This window comes from Loxodonta africana, chromosome 14 (assembly GCF_030014295.1).
Source record: "Loxodonta africana isolate mLoxAfr1 chromosome 14, mLoxAfr1.hap2, whole genome shotgun sequence".
In the NCBI taxonomy this organism is placed as follows: domain Eukaryota; kingdom Metazoa; phylum Chordata; class Mammalia; order Proboscidea; family Elephantidae; genus Loxodonta; species Loxodonta africana.
In genome coordinates this window covers 81533037-81548893 of record NC_087355.1, presented here as the reverse complement: position 1 = coordinate 81548893, position 15857 = coordinate 81533037, and the positions used below count along the sequence as shown (strand labels likewise).

At 46.7% G+C, this 15857-nt stretch overlaps 1 protein-coding gene across 1 annotated transcript in view; it reads left to right on the top strand.

Annotated features, from left to right (window-relative positions):
- The first annotated feature begins 405 nt into the window (after positions 1-405).
- Positions 406-15857, top strand: part of DNAAF11 (dynein axonemal assembly factor 11) — an 83893-nt gene continuing 68441 nt past the window's right edge. The window contains exons 1-3 of the mRNA XM_064267672.1: positions 406-709; positions 10690-10857; positions 15536-15613. Coding sequence (XP_064123742.1) covers positions 406-709; positions 10690-10857; positions 15536-15613 — 550 coding nt within the window. The remainder of the gene's footprint in view (positions 710-10689; positions 10858-15535; positions 15614-15857) is intronic.

Genomic DNA, 15857 nt, shown 5'->3' with positions numbered 1-15857 from the left:
CTCTGGCTGTACTTCTCGCAAGACTGATTTATTCCTTCTGGCAATTCAAAGAGAAAAAAAGAGACCAGGCTAAGAAGCAAGTCAAGGGGGCAGATCCCCTCAGGAAGTAAGAGCGTCCTGTGGTTCTTTGTTCGATCTGGCCAACTGCTCGCGGGAAAAGGAAGCAGTTCTGGAAGGTGGAGTCTGAGGACGAGGAGGTGGAATAGGCTGGGGTTGGGGAGCCCCTCCACTGGGAGTCTCGCTTCCTTTCTCCTCCCGGAGCGCAGCCTGACCCCGCGCGGCCGCCGTAGAGTCCCTGTTGCCATGGCTCCCAGTTCGACGCGGACGCGCTGAGGCGGGACTGAAGGGTGAAGAGTCCTCGGGGTCGCGGTTCGGCTTCAAAGCTTCGCAAGCCGGAGAGGCGCCATGGGCCGGAGTAAGCACCCCCCCGCCCCCGCGTGTCCTCCCTCTGGCGCCGTCCCGGGTGACAGGGACCCTCGCCGCCGGCCTGAGGCCACTTCTGCCCCTTCTCGCCCGCGGACCCCGCCGACCCAGCCCTTCGCCCTCTGCAGCCCCAGCTGGGAGAAAGGGCCGCCGGGCCAGGACCGGCCAGTGCCAGGCGCCCCACCGAACTGGCCGGGAAACCTGGCCTTTTCTAGGCTCCTGTCCCTCATCTGTAAAATGGGGGACCAGAAGGGCGTCGCATTGGATGAGCGGGGTGTTCTGGGAGGTGCATGAGTGTCGGCGTCAGGTACTTAGGGCCTCCTACCTCCTTGCTTGCTGTATGGTCTGGGCAAGTCACTCTCTAGGAGCCCCAGCCTTCAGGCCGCTCAGGAAGGCAGGGTAGTCTGATGGTTGAGGCTGCCGGCCTCGGAGCCAGGGTTTAAATCATACTTCCTTTGCCTACTAGCTTTGTGACTTTTAGAAAGTGACCTCACCCCTTTGGCTCTCAACTATCGTATCTCCAAAACGAAGGCAATAATAGTATTGTTTTAAAGACATAGTAAGTGTTCTTTTTTAAAGTGTTCTAGCCAAACCAAGCCAAACCCGTTGCCATCGAGTCGACTGGACTCATAGCCACCCGATAGGACAGAGTAGAACTGCCCCATAGCGCTTCCAAGGAGCAGCTGGTGGATTCGAACTGCTGACTTTTTGGTTAGCAGCTGACTTCTTCACCGCTGTGCCACCAGATCCCTGGTTGGTGCAAACCTTTATCACGCTTAGCAGTTAACCCAAAGGTTGGAGGTTCCAGTCCACCCAGAGATACCTCGGAAGAAAAGCTCTATGGAGCACAGTTCTGCTCTGACACTCATGGGGTCACCGTGAGTCAGAGTCAACTCGACAACTGGAAAACTGCTTGCAGCTGGAGAAGAAACTTGTGCTGCTGAGAGAGGATGATCACATTTATTGAGCACTTACTACCTTCCAGGAGTGGTTTGCGAGTGTCAGTTCATTCAGTCCTCACAGTGGTCTTATGAGGTGGGCGCTATTATCATGTCCATTTTGCAGATGAGCAATTGGAAGCCCAGGGAAATTATGCATCATGCCACACAGTAAGTGGGGTACCTGGCATGTGAACCTCAGCGGGGCTGATACTCTGATGCTGCCACTTGGGAGTAAGGGAAGGACTGGTGAGGACAGAAAGAGGCCATGGTGCCAATTCTCATACTTAAAGTCAAAGAGACTACTTGTAACGTCTGTTCAGTTGGAGCACTGTCCAGCCTGGGGCGGTAGCTAGGGAAAAAGGAAAGAATAAGCTCTGCTTGAACAGAAAGCCACTTCCTCTTTGCACAATTACTCTGATGTGGATTGTGATTTATAGAACACCTAGCTTTTTTAGTAAAAAATTCACTCCATTGAGTTTATTTTGTATTACTGTAGGCGTAAAATGAGGGCGATTACCCTCATGAAGAGGAGTCCTGGTGGTGCAATGGTTAAGTGCTCGGCTGTTAACTGAAAGGTCCACAGTTCGAATCCACCAGCTGCTCTTCGGGGAAAAAGACCTGGCAGTCTGCTCCCATAAAGACTAAAAAACCAAAACCAAACCTGCTGCCGTTGAGTTGATTCCAACTCATAGCGATCCTGTAGGACAGAGTAGAACTGCCAATAAGGTTTCCAAGACTGTAATCCTTATGAAAGCAGAGTGCCATATCTCTGTCCCTCGGAGGAGCTGGTGGGTTCAGTTAGCAGCTGAGTGCTTAACCACCGCACCACCAGCGCTCCTTCCATAAAGATTACAGCCTAGAAAACCCTATGGGACAGTTCAACTCTGTCTTATTGGGTTTCTGTGAGTCAGAATCGACTCAGTGGCACACAACAACAACTCCCATGGGGATGTGGTCTGTGCCTGCTCTTGCCAGGAGAAGTGATAGATGAGCTGGTTAAATAACCCAGCGTCACGGGATGTAATTGCAGGAAGGGTGCTTGGAGGTCACTAATCCATCCCCTGTAAAGCTACTGATGGGGATCTTGTTAACTGGAAAAGCTAAGCCTTTTGTTCAGAACCTTGCTCCTGTTATGTGATAGATCAGAATTGAAGCTGAGGCTCTGGGCCAGTGGCTTTTTCTAATGTCTTTACTTTCTTAAAGGCATATAAGGGGAAAACCAGTTTCATATTAAATTAGCTCCCTTCGGTTCATCTTAAATAGGAAACTTCCATCAGGCCCATCCGCCCTCATTCATGGCCCTTATATTGTGTACTTCTCCAGCTACTTATAACAAAGCCCTTGCTTCCTGTTTTTGTTAGGCCTCATTCAGTTGTTGGGTAGTATTGTGCATCTTCGACTTTGAGCTCTTTGAGAAGGGTGATGGGCTAGGTGTCATGTGATTTCTTCAGTTACACACCTGTGAACACTTGCTAAATGCTTTCTACGAACGTTTTAGCTTTACAGGGAGCCCTGCTGGTACAAGTGGTTAAAGCACTTGGCTGTTCACCAAAAGGTCGAACCTGGAACCCACCAGCTGTTCCACTGGAGAAAAGACCTGGTGATCTGCTTCCATAAAGATTACAGCCCTGGAAGCCTATGGGGCAGCTCTACTGTCCTACGGGGTCGCTGTGAGTCTGAACTGACTTGAGGGCAAAGATTTGGTTTGGTTTGGGTTTTAGCATTACAAGGGGAAGATTTATTAGCAAAAACTGAACTTCTAAGACAACATCCTTTGATATTTCAAGTACGTATGTAACATTTTAGAAGTAAGTAAAAGACTTAAGGATAAAGGGTTTTTGGTTTGGTTTGGTTTGCTTTGTAAGGAAGCCTTATTTAACTTCCAAATTGAACTGGTTACTAAAGACTTCTAATTTGTTTGCTGTCTTTGTTTTATTATACCGAATGGTGTTTTCATTTAACGAATAGACTGAGAGTTATAGCCTTTCTGTAATTTCTGATTGATGTAACTCAGAGAGGAGTGCTCAAGCAATTATCTTGTAACTTAAAGCACATTAAAATAATCTGATTATTACATTAATTTAATTTTATATGAATGGGCATAGCAAAATCACTCAGACATTGCACCTTTTGAAATTTAGCCATCTGTACATGTTATGAATAATTCTTATTAATTCATGCAGTCATCCTTTGAGAGTTTACTGTAATCCTACTGAGCACTACATGCTGAGGACGCTTAATCCTCACAGCAGCTCTTAAGTACAGTAGAAACTCTTGAGATAGGTCATTGGAAAAACTTGGTTGAAGTGGCGAATCATAAAAACGATACACGTTCGGGCTTCTGCCTCCAGCCGTAATAGAGTAACTGGTACTGGACTTAGCCTTCCACCCTAGACTGTAAAATCGGGAAAAATACATAAGGCTGCTTTTCAGGAACACCAGGCAGCAAGTGACTGCTTCTTGAGATAGTGGAAACACAAAAGGTATATCCCGCAGTCACCCCAGCTTTCTGCCTTGGGGTACTTCCCTGCTTCAGGAAAGGGAGGTGGGACTCGAAGCAGAGTTGTGGTCTCATTGGGCTGAAGAGGCAGGAATTGGCGTTCTGAGCTGCTGAAGTTCCTGTAGTTTATAGGGCAGAATACAGAGAAGAGGGCACTGCATGGAATGGGGATGGAGAGAGGACCGAAATGGGATGTTTGTAATAGGACTTCAGGCAAGGGCTGCACTGTGCATGTGTGTCGCAAGACTATGAGAGACCTTGCAGAGTCACTTGCTGTAGGACGGAGAGTCGAATGGAAATACCAGAGCTTAGGCAGCACTGGAAGACATTGGAGTCCTGTTCCAGCCCCATGGGTATTCAGTCGAGACCCCAGTAAGACGGTGCCCTAGGAGTAAGCATTGGACCCTAAAGTAATTGCTCTGCTTTGGGTGTAAGGTCAAAATTAAAATAGACCCACCCCCAACAAGAAATAAAGCAGGAATGAAGTTTCTGCCAGCACTCTACTTGCCTACCAGACAGAGTAAAACTCAACCCCTTACAGGACAGTGACATAATCCAGACTCTACAGGGCATCACCCACAACAATCACAATTACCAGTATATGATAAAAATAACTAAATAGGCAAAGCAGGAAAATGTGACTCGTGATAAAGGAGAGCAGCATTTAGTAACCACAGATCCCAAGATGATGGAGTTGTTTGACAAACTTCAAAACAGTTTATTAGTTTCCTAGAAATTACCACAAATTTACCAACTTAAACAACACAGGTTCGTTATCTTGCAGTTATTCAGGTCAGAAATCTGACATGAGTCTCAACAGGCAAAAACCAAGGTGTCAGCAGGGCTGTGTCCCTTTCAGGAGGCTCTAGGGGGAGATCGTTTTTTTGCTCATTTGTGTTGCAGAATTTAGCTCTTTGCAGTTTAGGACAGAGATCTTTCTTTCCTTGCTGGTTGTCAGTGGAGGGCCATTCCTAGCTTCTAGAGGTCACCCACCTTTGTTGACTCATAGCCCCTTCACTCCATCTTCAAAGCCAGCAACATTGGGTTGAATCCCTCTCATGCTTTCAATTTCTTCTCCTTCTTCCATCTCATCTCTCAGACCTAGCAGGAAAGGTCCTCTGCTTTCAGGGACTCAACTTCATGTTGGCACAGTGGTTAAGCGCTGGGCTGCCAACCAGAAAGATGGTGTTCTGAACACACCAGCCATTCCACAGAAGAAAGATGTGGCAGTCTGCTTCCATAAAGATTACAACCTTGGAAACCCTATGGGGCAGTTCGACTCTGTCCTGTAGGGTCACTAGGAGTCAGAATTGACTTGATGGCAATGGGATTTAAAGTGTGTATCACTTGGCAAGTGTTGAGATAAGCATACATCTGTGATGGCATCATCACAGTAAAGATGAGCATATCCGTCATCCCCAGATGTTTCCCTGTGCCCCTCTGTAGCTTTCTCTCCTACCCCTCCCACTGCCTTGCCCAGGTAACCACAGGTCAGTATAGATTAGTTTGCATTTTCTAGAATTTTATATAAATAGAAACATACAGTATGTACTTTTTTTGGGCCTGGCTTCTTTTCACATAATTATGTTGAAACCCATCCGTGCTATTTGTGTATATCAACAGTTTATTCCTTTTTATTGCCGAGTAGTATACCACTGTATGGATATACCACAATTTTTTAATCCATTTACCTGTTGATGGACCTTAGGATAGTTTCCAGAAACCACTTCTGGCACCAACTCTCCCAAGCTGGGCTGGCTCCCTAGGAAGCAGACGTTTAGGTGGAGATTAGCATGCCAGCAGACGTTTAGGTGGAGATTAGCGTGCCAGCAGACGTTTAGGTGGAGGTTAGCGTGCCAGCAGACGTTTAGGTGGAGGTTAGCGTGCCAGCAGACGTTTAGGTGGAGGTTAGCGTGCCAGCAGACGTTTAGGTGGAGGTTAGCGTGCCAGCAGACGTTTAGGTGGAGGTTAGCGTGCCAGCAGACGTTTAGGTGGAGGTTAGCGTGCCAGCAGACGTTTAGGTGGAGGTTAGCGTGCCAGCAGACGTTTAGGTGGAGGTTAGCGTGCCAGCAGACGTTTAGGTGGAGGTTAGAGTGCCAGAGGTTTATTAGAGTGTTCCTGGGGCGGGGGGAGGTAGGGAAGACAACAAACTGGGCAGAAGGGGAGGTTGTGCTGTGATGCATCTCAGTAGCCAGTTGCCATGGAGGCGAACATGACTCATGGAAGCCATGTGCGTCAAAACAGAACTGTGCTCCATAGGGCTTCCAGTGGCTGGTTTTTCAGAAGCAGAGTGCCAGGCTTTTCTTCCTAGGTGCCTCTGTGTGGGTTCGAACCACCAACTTTTCAGTTAGCAGCCAAGAGCATAATCATTTGTGCCACCCAGAGCACCTTAACAAAGGCCTCAGCTAACCAGCCCCAGGCACTGTAAACTTGGAATGGACCTTCTGATTTGCCTAAGTTGAGGTGAGTGGCCTGAGCCTGTATTGCCCCATATCACCCAGCCATTGGGTATGGGCAGCCTTGGGAAGGGGGCATGACCTTGGTTGAGGGGTGTCTTTAGCTAAGTCAAATTCCAAAGGAGGCAGGCAGCTCAGGGCTGTCCCAGCAGCTGGGGAATTAATCTGTCAAATTTGGAGGGGGAACCAAGCAGCACATGACAGCATTCGCTCTAGCCTAGAATGCCCTTTCCTAATTTATTTACTTGGCAAACATCTACGCATATTTCAGGATTCAGCTCAGGCATCCTAGCATCTCTTCCGTAAGCCTCTTGTGACCTCCCTCCTCCCACTCTGTAGGACAGATCACGCCCTGCTTGGCACCCGCTGTCCCTTTCGCATACATCTGTCGTTGCCCCTTCACTTCCTGTCCAGGTTTTTAATAGCACTTTCTGTGTGAGTGGCCCTTAAAGGTATCACTTATAACGATGACCTCAAATCGAGAAGAGGTAGGAGAAGCCAGCAATCCTGTTTCTAACAGTTTCCATTGAAAACGTTAAAAAAAAAAAAAAAAAAGTTTAGGTGCCTCAAGAGTTTAGATATTTCACCTCTTTGTTACCCTATTTAGTTAGTTTCTATCAAGCCTGTATTTCATATATGTATCGGCTAGGTCCATCAAGATGTCTGAACATTCTGCAAAACCTGCTCTGAACATACATTGATTGATTTTGTTCTAATTGAGCAAGAAAGAGAGGTTTGATTGCAAAACATGACAGAAAGCCTGGAGGAAAGAACACTGAATTGCAGGCTTTGAGAACTTCTAGGAGTCTGCACGCTACAGAGAAAAGCTTTGTAGAAGCAAACACATCAGGACAACCTCCCATATCCCAGACACCTTCTTTCCTTTTCCCATGCCCCCAGGCAAGTCATTCTACTCACACACCCACAACTTACAGAGATCCCACTCATATTACGGAATCGACTTCAGCTCGTGGGGACCTGTCAGTGTAGAGCTGTGCTCCATAGGGTTTTAGATGACTGGTTTTTCAGAAGTAAATCACCAGGCCTTTCTTCTGAGGTGCCTCTTCAAGAGCTGGAACCTCCAACGTGTTAGTTAGTAGCTGAGTGCTTAACCGTTTGTGCTACGCAGCGACTCCTGGAAGCTGGTCAGTTTTGGTTAAACCTTTGGGTTCCTCCGTAGCGCTCTTCTAATGAAATAAGTATCCATCTGTCGCTAAAGCTCTAAATATCCTCCATCAGTCATCCATTCCTCCAGTCATGCAGATATTGGTCAGCACCTTCTGGGGATAAGACACTGCTCAGAAGCTGAGTCCTGTGCTCTGCAATTTGAAATTTTCTAAAATAAGGAAGAGAAGGCATATTTGATAGAACACCTTAGCACGTATACTATATAGTAGGCATTGTAACACCATCTCTCTTGAAATATTTCACCTTAAAAGCCAAAACCAAACTGGTTGTCCAATCCATTCCGACTCATAGTGACCCTAAAGGACAGAGTAGAACTGCCCCATACGATTTCCAAGGAGTGGCTGGTGGATTTGATCTGCCCACCTTTTTGGGTAGCAGCCAAGCTCTTAACCACTGTGCCACCAGGGCTCCTCTTTCACCTTAGTATGACATATTAAGGTTTCCAAATCGTCTTTAAATCCTAGGATGATGTCTTGTAAGTGCAGTGCTGTATTGTTAAAGAATGATTGGTGTAAATTAGTTTGTAAAATGTAAAATGCTTTCCCGTTTAGATGATGAAAACACTCTGATCTCCATCCACCACATAGATGTTCGCCCACGTTTCTTCAGGGGACTCTGGTTTTAGCGTGAATGTTTGCCATTACAGGTGAAGCAGTGTTGTCAAACAAGTTTCCAGAGTGCTGTAAAATGGTATGCTGCCCAGCAGTTTGCTTAAAATGAAAGAGCTCAGAAAAGGGCCACTGGGAAATTCCACACCTTCGCAGTCCTCCTTCCTTCCTCTGCGGGACTCCATTTTCTTTTAATCTATCCGAGTTCGGTGTAATTGTGTTGAGCAAACTTTCTTGCTGTGCTGAGTGAACTCTTCACCCCTCCCTGCCCCTTTTTGTGTGTTTGGGCAAATTAGTTATTCATGCTAAGGGAGCCCCCCCACTTTAAACTAATAGTGATTTTTACCATCTTCATTCTCACAGTTAGGCAGTGTGGACGGACAGCCTAATACATGCCTCAGAAAGGGAGGACCTAACAATTACGTGCAAATGCTTAGGAGTTCCTGGGTGGTGCACATGATTAACATGCTAGGCTGCTAACCAAAAAACGGTGGTGGTCTGAGTCCACCCCAAGGTGCCTCGGAAGAATGGTCTGGTGATCTGCTTCCAAAAAACCAGCCATTATGAAGCACGGTTTACTCTGACATGAGTCGGAATTGACTCTACAGCGATGGGTAATTAGTGGCATTGGAGAGAAGCCCAGTGCAGCGGCCAGCAGGGATCCCACTGAACAGAGCTGTCCTTTCTGCCTACCTCCCAGCCACTTTGGTTGCCCCTTCCGCAGGGCTGGTTTGTAGCCCTCTCAGCCTGTTAGCTGAACCTAAGGGAGGAGCAGCAGGGGCACGCCTGTGTTTGGTATTCTAATCCCTTGACCTCTATGTTCCCTTGTCTTTCTTGCCAAAAACTGCCTTTGCAAGCAACCTCACTTCCTTCCACCAGCAGCAGAAGAGGGTTCGGTTAACTGCACACAAATGATCAAGTTCTCACACGCTCTGTGGCATAGAGGCGGGGCAGAGGAAAGTGGTGAAGAATGTAGTCTCAGCTTGAGGAGCCTGCACGTTTGGGAAACCTGAGAAACCTTGAGATACTCTTACTCCGCCATGTTTTGAGGCAGTGTAGCAGAGTGGTTAAGAACGCATGGTCTGGTGCCAGACTGCCTGCATTTAAAACCTGGCTGTAGCTCTTACTACCATGACCAGGAGCAAGGTAGTTAAACGCTGCCTCAGTTTCCCCATCTGACAACTGCACATAATAACGGTGCCTGTTGTTGTTGTTGTTAGCTGCCATCACGTGGACCCCTGACTTGTGGAGACCTCATGCACAACAGAAAGAAACCCTGCCCAGTCCTGTGCCATCCCCATGATAGGTTGCAGATGGGACCGTTATGATCTATAGGGTTTTCACTGGCCTGGATCACCAGGCCTTTCTTCCTTGTCTATCTTTGTCTGGAATATCTGCTGAAATCTGTTCAGCATCATAGCAACACACAAGCCTCCACTCACAGACGGGTGGTGACTGTGTATGAGGTGCACTGGGTGGGAATCAAACCTGGGTCTCTCACATGAAAGGTGAGGATTCTACCTCTGAACCCCCACTGCCTCCATTGGTACCTATTCTTCTGTCAGTACATGCAAAGCAGTTAGAACAGTGCCTGGCACTTTGTAAGTGGCAATAAATAAGTCTTTATCATCTCCTGGGATGGACATGCAATATTTCCACATTCTACCTAAAATGTGAAGGTTCAAATGGATTAATACATTTTTAAAAGCAATGGGACAGTAGGTTTCTCCATGGTCATCACCTCTTTGATTTCACTTGATCTTATGAAGGTGATTCATGATCTCGTTCTTGGCCCCAATTGTGGACCATCATGTTGGCTCTAATCTCTCGCTGCCGTCTTTATCACACACTCCAGTCTTCTGAATTAGACCAGCCCAGTGCTGAGGGAGTAGGGACTTCTGTGAGCAGGTCCTTTCATTCCTCCTCCAGACAGAACCAATGGTGGTTGTTTTGTAAAACTGCAATGCAAAATCTGGGGTGTTCTTCTCCTTTATCTTCAGATTTGCTTAAGTTAGTAACTATTGGTTAACTGAGTACACGCATGAGCCTTTGCTTACGGAATGGTGGGAAATGGTTCATATCTCTGCCCTCTGCCAGCTGACAGTGCCTCTCAGTAGTAAGTCACTCTGTACTTGGATCATTAAGTGGCTTTCATCCAGTTTGACATGGTACCACCATTCAGCATCTACATCCTTGTATTCATTAACCATCAACTGTCTGTATCCACCCAGCCCAATGTAGTGGACTCCATGAATACAAAGGCAAATGAGACATTGCTTTAAGGTGTATGGAGTCCCTTCTCCTCTCTGACTTACACCACTGTGTCACAACAACTCCAGCAGGAGCCAGCACTTCTCATGTCTTTCCTTATGAAAATCACTTTAAAAAGTTCTGAAAATCCAACCTGAAACTACAAGAGAAGGGCACTAAAACTACGTTATGCCCTCCCCACCCCAAAACCGGTTCTGGAATTGTCATTTAGCCGCAAAGAAAAGCCAACACATTAACAACCTGATACCCCGATGTTGGACAATGGGGAGCAGAAATGTAATAGGTACCACATTGTCTTTCAGTCACAGAAGATCTCATCAGGCGGAATGCTGAACACAACGACTGTGTAATCTTTTCCCTGGAGGAGCTCTCCTTGCATCAGCAAGAAATAGAAAAACTGGAACACATTGACAAATGGTGCCGGGATTTAAAAATCCTCTACCTTCAGAATAACCTCATTGGGAAAATTGGTAGGTTTCCAGCGCTTTGGTCCCAGCCTTTCTTTACCATTCTGAACGGGAGAACTTTGGAAGATGCGCTGTTATTTTTAGAGTGAGACAAGGGCTGGAAGAGAATTGGGCCAGACGGTCAGCACAGGCATCTCTCAGTCTAGCTGCAGGGAACGTTCCCGAGCTTTTCCCTGTGCAGTCAGCCTCCCTGCCAGCAGGGGTCTCCACTGAGGAGCTGGGAGGAGCAGTTAAAGGCGGGGGACACACTAGTTGACCTGATCATTTATAGTCTGATTTTTTAAAGGTCGTATTAGGGAGGAAGACATAATTCAGGCATCTGTCAAAGTTTAACATCACTCTAGGTCCCTCAGCGGGGCAGGCGGTTTGCACTCGATTACTAACCCAGAAGTTGGTGGTTCAAACTCACCCAGCAGCGCTGTGGTAGAAAAGTCTGGTGATCACGTAGCCAAGAAAACCCTGTGGAGCAGTCGTCTTTGGTAACACATGGGATTACCAAAAGTCAATTGATGGCAATGGGTGTGTTTTTTTGGTTTTACATCACTCTAACAAACTGAAAGGATTGCGTTATATAGGAATTGAACAAGTCTTTTTTGGTTTACTTAGGAATTGAACCAGTTTTTGACGTTTGCCCAAACTGTGATACTAGTTCTGCCATATTTATTGTGGGTTTCTAATTTATACAAGGCATTGTTTGTGCTCAGTATTTTGGTGTTCAGGGGATTCCAAAAATTATGTGCTTTCTGCTCTAGTTTGGAAGGAAATGAAAGGCCTGTGCAGCAGTCAAGTGGAAGAAGAGCAGAATGTCAGCATTATAACTGATAAACCTGTTTGGAGAAAGTGGCTTAGATTTGTAGGCAAGTAGGCTTGCTGGCACTGCCCCCTAGAATTAAAGCTCATTACCCAGTCACATGCAGAACTGACAACCACAAGCCTCCTGGACCCAGGTGAGCCCTTGCTTTCTGGCAGGAGGGGGTCAAGACCATGTGTTCTACGCTGGCAGGAAGATCCTGGGGAGCCAGAAGAGAAAGTGGGAGTGGGCATGCCTGTTGGATAAGCCGGTCCTCCTCCCCTGGGGAAGAATGAGAAAGGGCCAGTGAGAAGGGAGGCCTGAGCAGTCACTCTAACGGAGGTCTTGCCCCATAGAAACGGGGCGAGTGGGCCATGAGATCCGCCAACCTGCAGAAGAGCGACAGTATAGTTTAGTAGTAAGAGTAGGCACAGGCTTTAGCATTGTGCAGACCTGGGTTTGGTCCCGAAACTGGACCAATGGGTCTGAGCCCAGCATGCAAGAAGCCAAACTCTTAGACGCTGTTTTTGAGAGGAAGAAAGAATTTATTTCTCAGGCAGCAAGCGAGAACCCAGAGGTATCGACCTCAGATTGAGTTCCCTGATCTGCGCGAGCACCGTACAGTTTATACTTATTCATTTAGGGGTGGAGGGAAACGGTAGGCGGGATCAAAGGTTTTACCTATTCATAGTTTCTACTGAATAGTTATTACAAGGGGGGGCTAAGACTAGGCACAATAGAGGCACACGGACCAAATGCTTATGAAATGGGCTCGACTATTGTGGATGATACGTTTGCAGTGATTTCTGTTCCTTGGCAGGAGTCTTTTGATTCCTTGACGTAAGTTCTCTCGTGTTACTGAGCATGTGTGGCAACCCAGGGTCCTTTGTGGGTCATTGTGGTCTGCTCTGCGCATGTCAGGGTACCCTGAGCCAGTTGGGTCTGGCCTCTTCTGGGGCTCTCCGGAGGGTCTGAAAAACAGTTTAGAGGAAGTGAGTGACGTGGTGGAGAGGTGACGGGGAGTGGCTTGATACCTGGTGGAGCACTAATTAATTAGGTGTCTTCAGCCCCCAGAGTCCCACGACAATCCCTGCCTCTGTCGCTTACAAGCTGTGTGAAATCAGCAGCGAGTCAGTGAACTCGCCCAAGCCTTAGGCTGGCCAGCTGTGAAACGGGGATAGCAACACCTAACGTGCAGGATTGAATGAGATGTCCTGTTTAGCGTTACGCTTGCTGTGTCGACCACCGCCGCCAGTTGCCATGGAGTCTGTTTCCACTCACGGCGCCCCCATGTGTGTCAGAGTAGAACTGGGCTCCGTAAGGTTTTCAGTGGCAGATTTTTCCGAAGTAGAGCAGCAGGCCTTTCTTCTGATGTTGTGTAGGAGGTGGTCCCTAAGTGACAGCTGCTGCTGCTGCTGTTTTTTACCCCAGGGTGCCCGAGGCTAGGCAGATGAAGGGAGAACAGAACAGAGCTGGAGGAAAAGGGAAGGGGTCGAGGACTGAGGAGACAGAGTGTGGGTGCTGACACGAGCCCAGAGGTCAGCTTCTGAGATTATCCTTTAACTTCCGCAGGAGATGTGCACTGGTCCTCAACAGGGGACATTTGGCAATGTCTGCAGACATTTCTGGTTGTCCTAAGTATGTGTGTGTGTCGGGGGGTGCTGCTGGCTTCCAGTGGGTAGAGGCCAGGGATGCTGCTGTTGTCCCGCCGTGCCCAGGACCCCCCCGCCCCCCCAGGAGAGACTCGGCCGGCCCAGGATGTCAGAAGTGCTGAGGCTGAGAAACCCTGCAGATGTGGTTGCCTCTAGCTTCGTGGGTAATTGAAAATTGGATCTAGGATTGTAAAAAAATCTTGAATTTGCATCGCTTTTGAAGGTTTACTAAGAATCCTCCCTATTTCTTAAGAGAATTATTTTTGGCACCTTTTACTTTACCAGAAATTAGAAACTCTGGCACATAGTTCAGTTAAAAAGGCTGTTACAGAAACCCACCAGCTTTTATGCACGAGGGCATCAAAGAACGGTCCTAATTGTACAGATCTAGAAGAGCTCCCAAAATTCTCATCCCCACAGCTGGGTCCATCACAATTACTAATTAGTACCACAGCATTTCTGTTCTTTTCAGAGTTGTGAGAAAGCTTGGATTTTTGTTTCCGAGGTATTCTTAAATTAAACACTCATTTAAATCCTAATAATGGGATTTTTCAGTGCTGCTCCACCCTTGGGCACTTAAGAGCTTATTTAGCAAGTAAAACTATTGCTCTAGGACTCAGACTGGCTCTTGTGCTGCTGAGGTAAAAGCTTGAAAACGGTTGCCTTTCCCGAAGCTCTATTCTTCCTCATGAAATCCAGATGGGCCATGAAGGATGGCTGTACTGGAGTTGATCCACATGGGGGCTGGGGGCCATCTGGATTTTGTTAAGGTGCAGATCTGGGCCCCACCCCAGTCTCCTGAACAAGTACTTCCGGGGCTGGGCTCCATTTTTAACAGTTTCCTAGGGAGCCTCGTGCCTGGGTAAGGTTGAGAACTGCTTGAAATGGGAAGGGATTTGATCCACCCCGAGTTGGTTGGTCTGGCTAAGGCAGTTGGTGAGAACTGCTTCCAGGATGGTTTGGGCTCAGTGTTCAGACTCTCTTTCTGTTGCCCAAGGTGTCCTGTACATGTTTACTTGTAGAGCCTTTTTTTTCCCCCTGACCAGTTTGGCCCTGGTCATTCTTGAGGAGTAAATTTAGGAAATCTTTCTCAAACAGATCTTATTTTTTTCATACCAGGTGACTCTTTGAGAGCTATGCATATAACAAGGAGCTCTGGTGGTGCAGCCGTTAAGAGCTCCGCTGCTTATCAAAAGGTTGGCAGTTCGAATCCGCTAGACGCTCCTTGGAAACCCTATGGGGCAAGTTCTACTCTGGCCTATAGGTCTTAGTGAGTTGGAATTAACTCGATGGCAATGTGCTTGTTTGTTTGTTTTTTAATGCATATAACAAAGGTTGGAAAGAAGAATTCTGTTTTGAGCAGGTATTTTATTGTGGGCTGGCAGTTTTAACAAAAATTAAGTGTTTTTATTAAAGATACAGACTAGAAACTCTATCATAATTCTTGGCACATAGAAGGTCTCCAAATCTGTTGACTATCAAATGCTGAGATGTTGTCGAGAGAACCTTTTGTAAGCGTTAGGATAGTCAGAAAAAAATATTAATTGCTGAGAGAAACTTGAGTAATTTATTCCAGAATCCTCGTTTTTTAAAAAAATGGGTAAATTGAGGTTTGGAGAGATAAATGGTTATTCTCAGGCTGGTAGGAGCAAATGGTATCCCTGGATGGTGCAAACGTTTAACAAGCTCAGCTGCTAACCAAAACGTGTGAGGCTCAAAGATGCCTCAGAAAAAAGCCTGGTGATCTACTTCTGAAAGATCAACCACTGAAAACCCTACAGAGTGCAGTTCTACCCTGACACACGTGGGGTCTCCATGAGTCGGAGTTGATCTTGCCCTCTCATCTGATTGAGTCTATTGGATGTACCTGCCCTCTCCTGCACCATACGGTTGCCCTGCAATGGCCGTGGGCTGGTTGGCTTCAGCTTGGGTGCCTGAGCCGTCACTGGCAAAAGAGATGGAATTGCCATGTACTGGCCCAGCTTGGTCAAGCCTAACCCCTGGAGTTGGGGCTGGGAGAGACATGAGCAAAACTGGGTTCCACTAGGAGAGATGAAGGACTGGTGCTTCACAGGCAACCAACAATGTCTGTTGTACAGGCACAGAGTGAGAAAGCAATGTGGTTTGATAGCCATCATGGTAATCCTTACAGCCTCAATATCATTTTCACAACAGATTGATTATGGAGCAATGTCCTTTTTCTTGAAGATTAATTCATTACACTATTTGTATGTTTCAGAAAACGTTAGCAAACTCAAGAAACTTGAATATTTGAATTTAGCTTTAAACAACATTGAAAAAATTGAAAATTTGGAAGGTAAGGATTGTCTTCTATTTTGTTATGAATTACAATTGGGATTCAAAATTAGATTTAAATAGTATTGCTTAAGCGATAGGTATACTTTTCAAATTAACATTTTAGGTAAGTCTTAACATTTATTAACCCTGATTGTAAAAACCCAAACAATAAAGATATCTGTAGATTCAAAAACGGAAGGCAACTTCACCTTTCGTAACCCAGCCTCCTTTCCAGAGGTAACTGGTGTTAACAGTGACGTGTA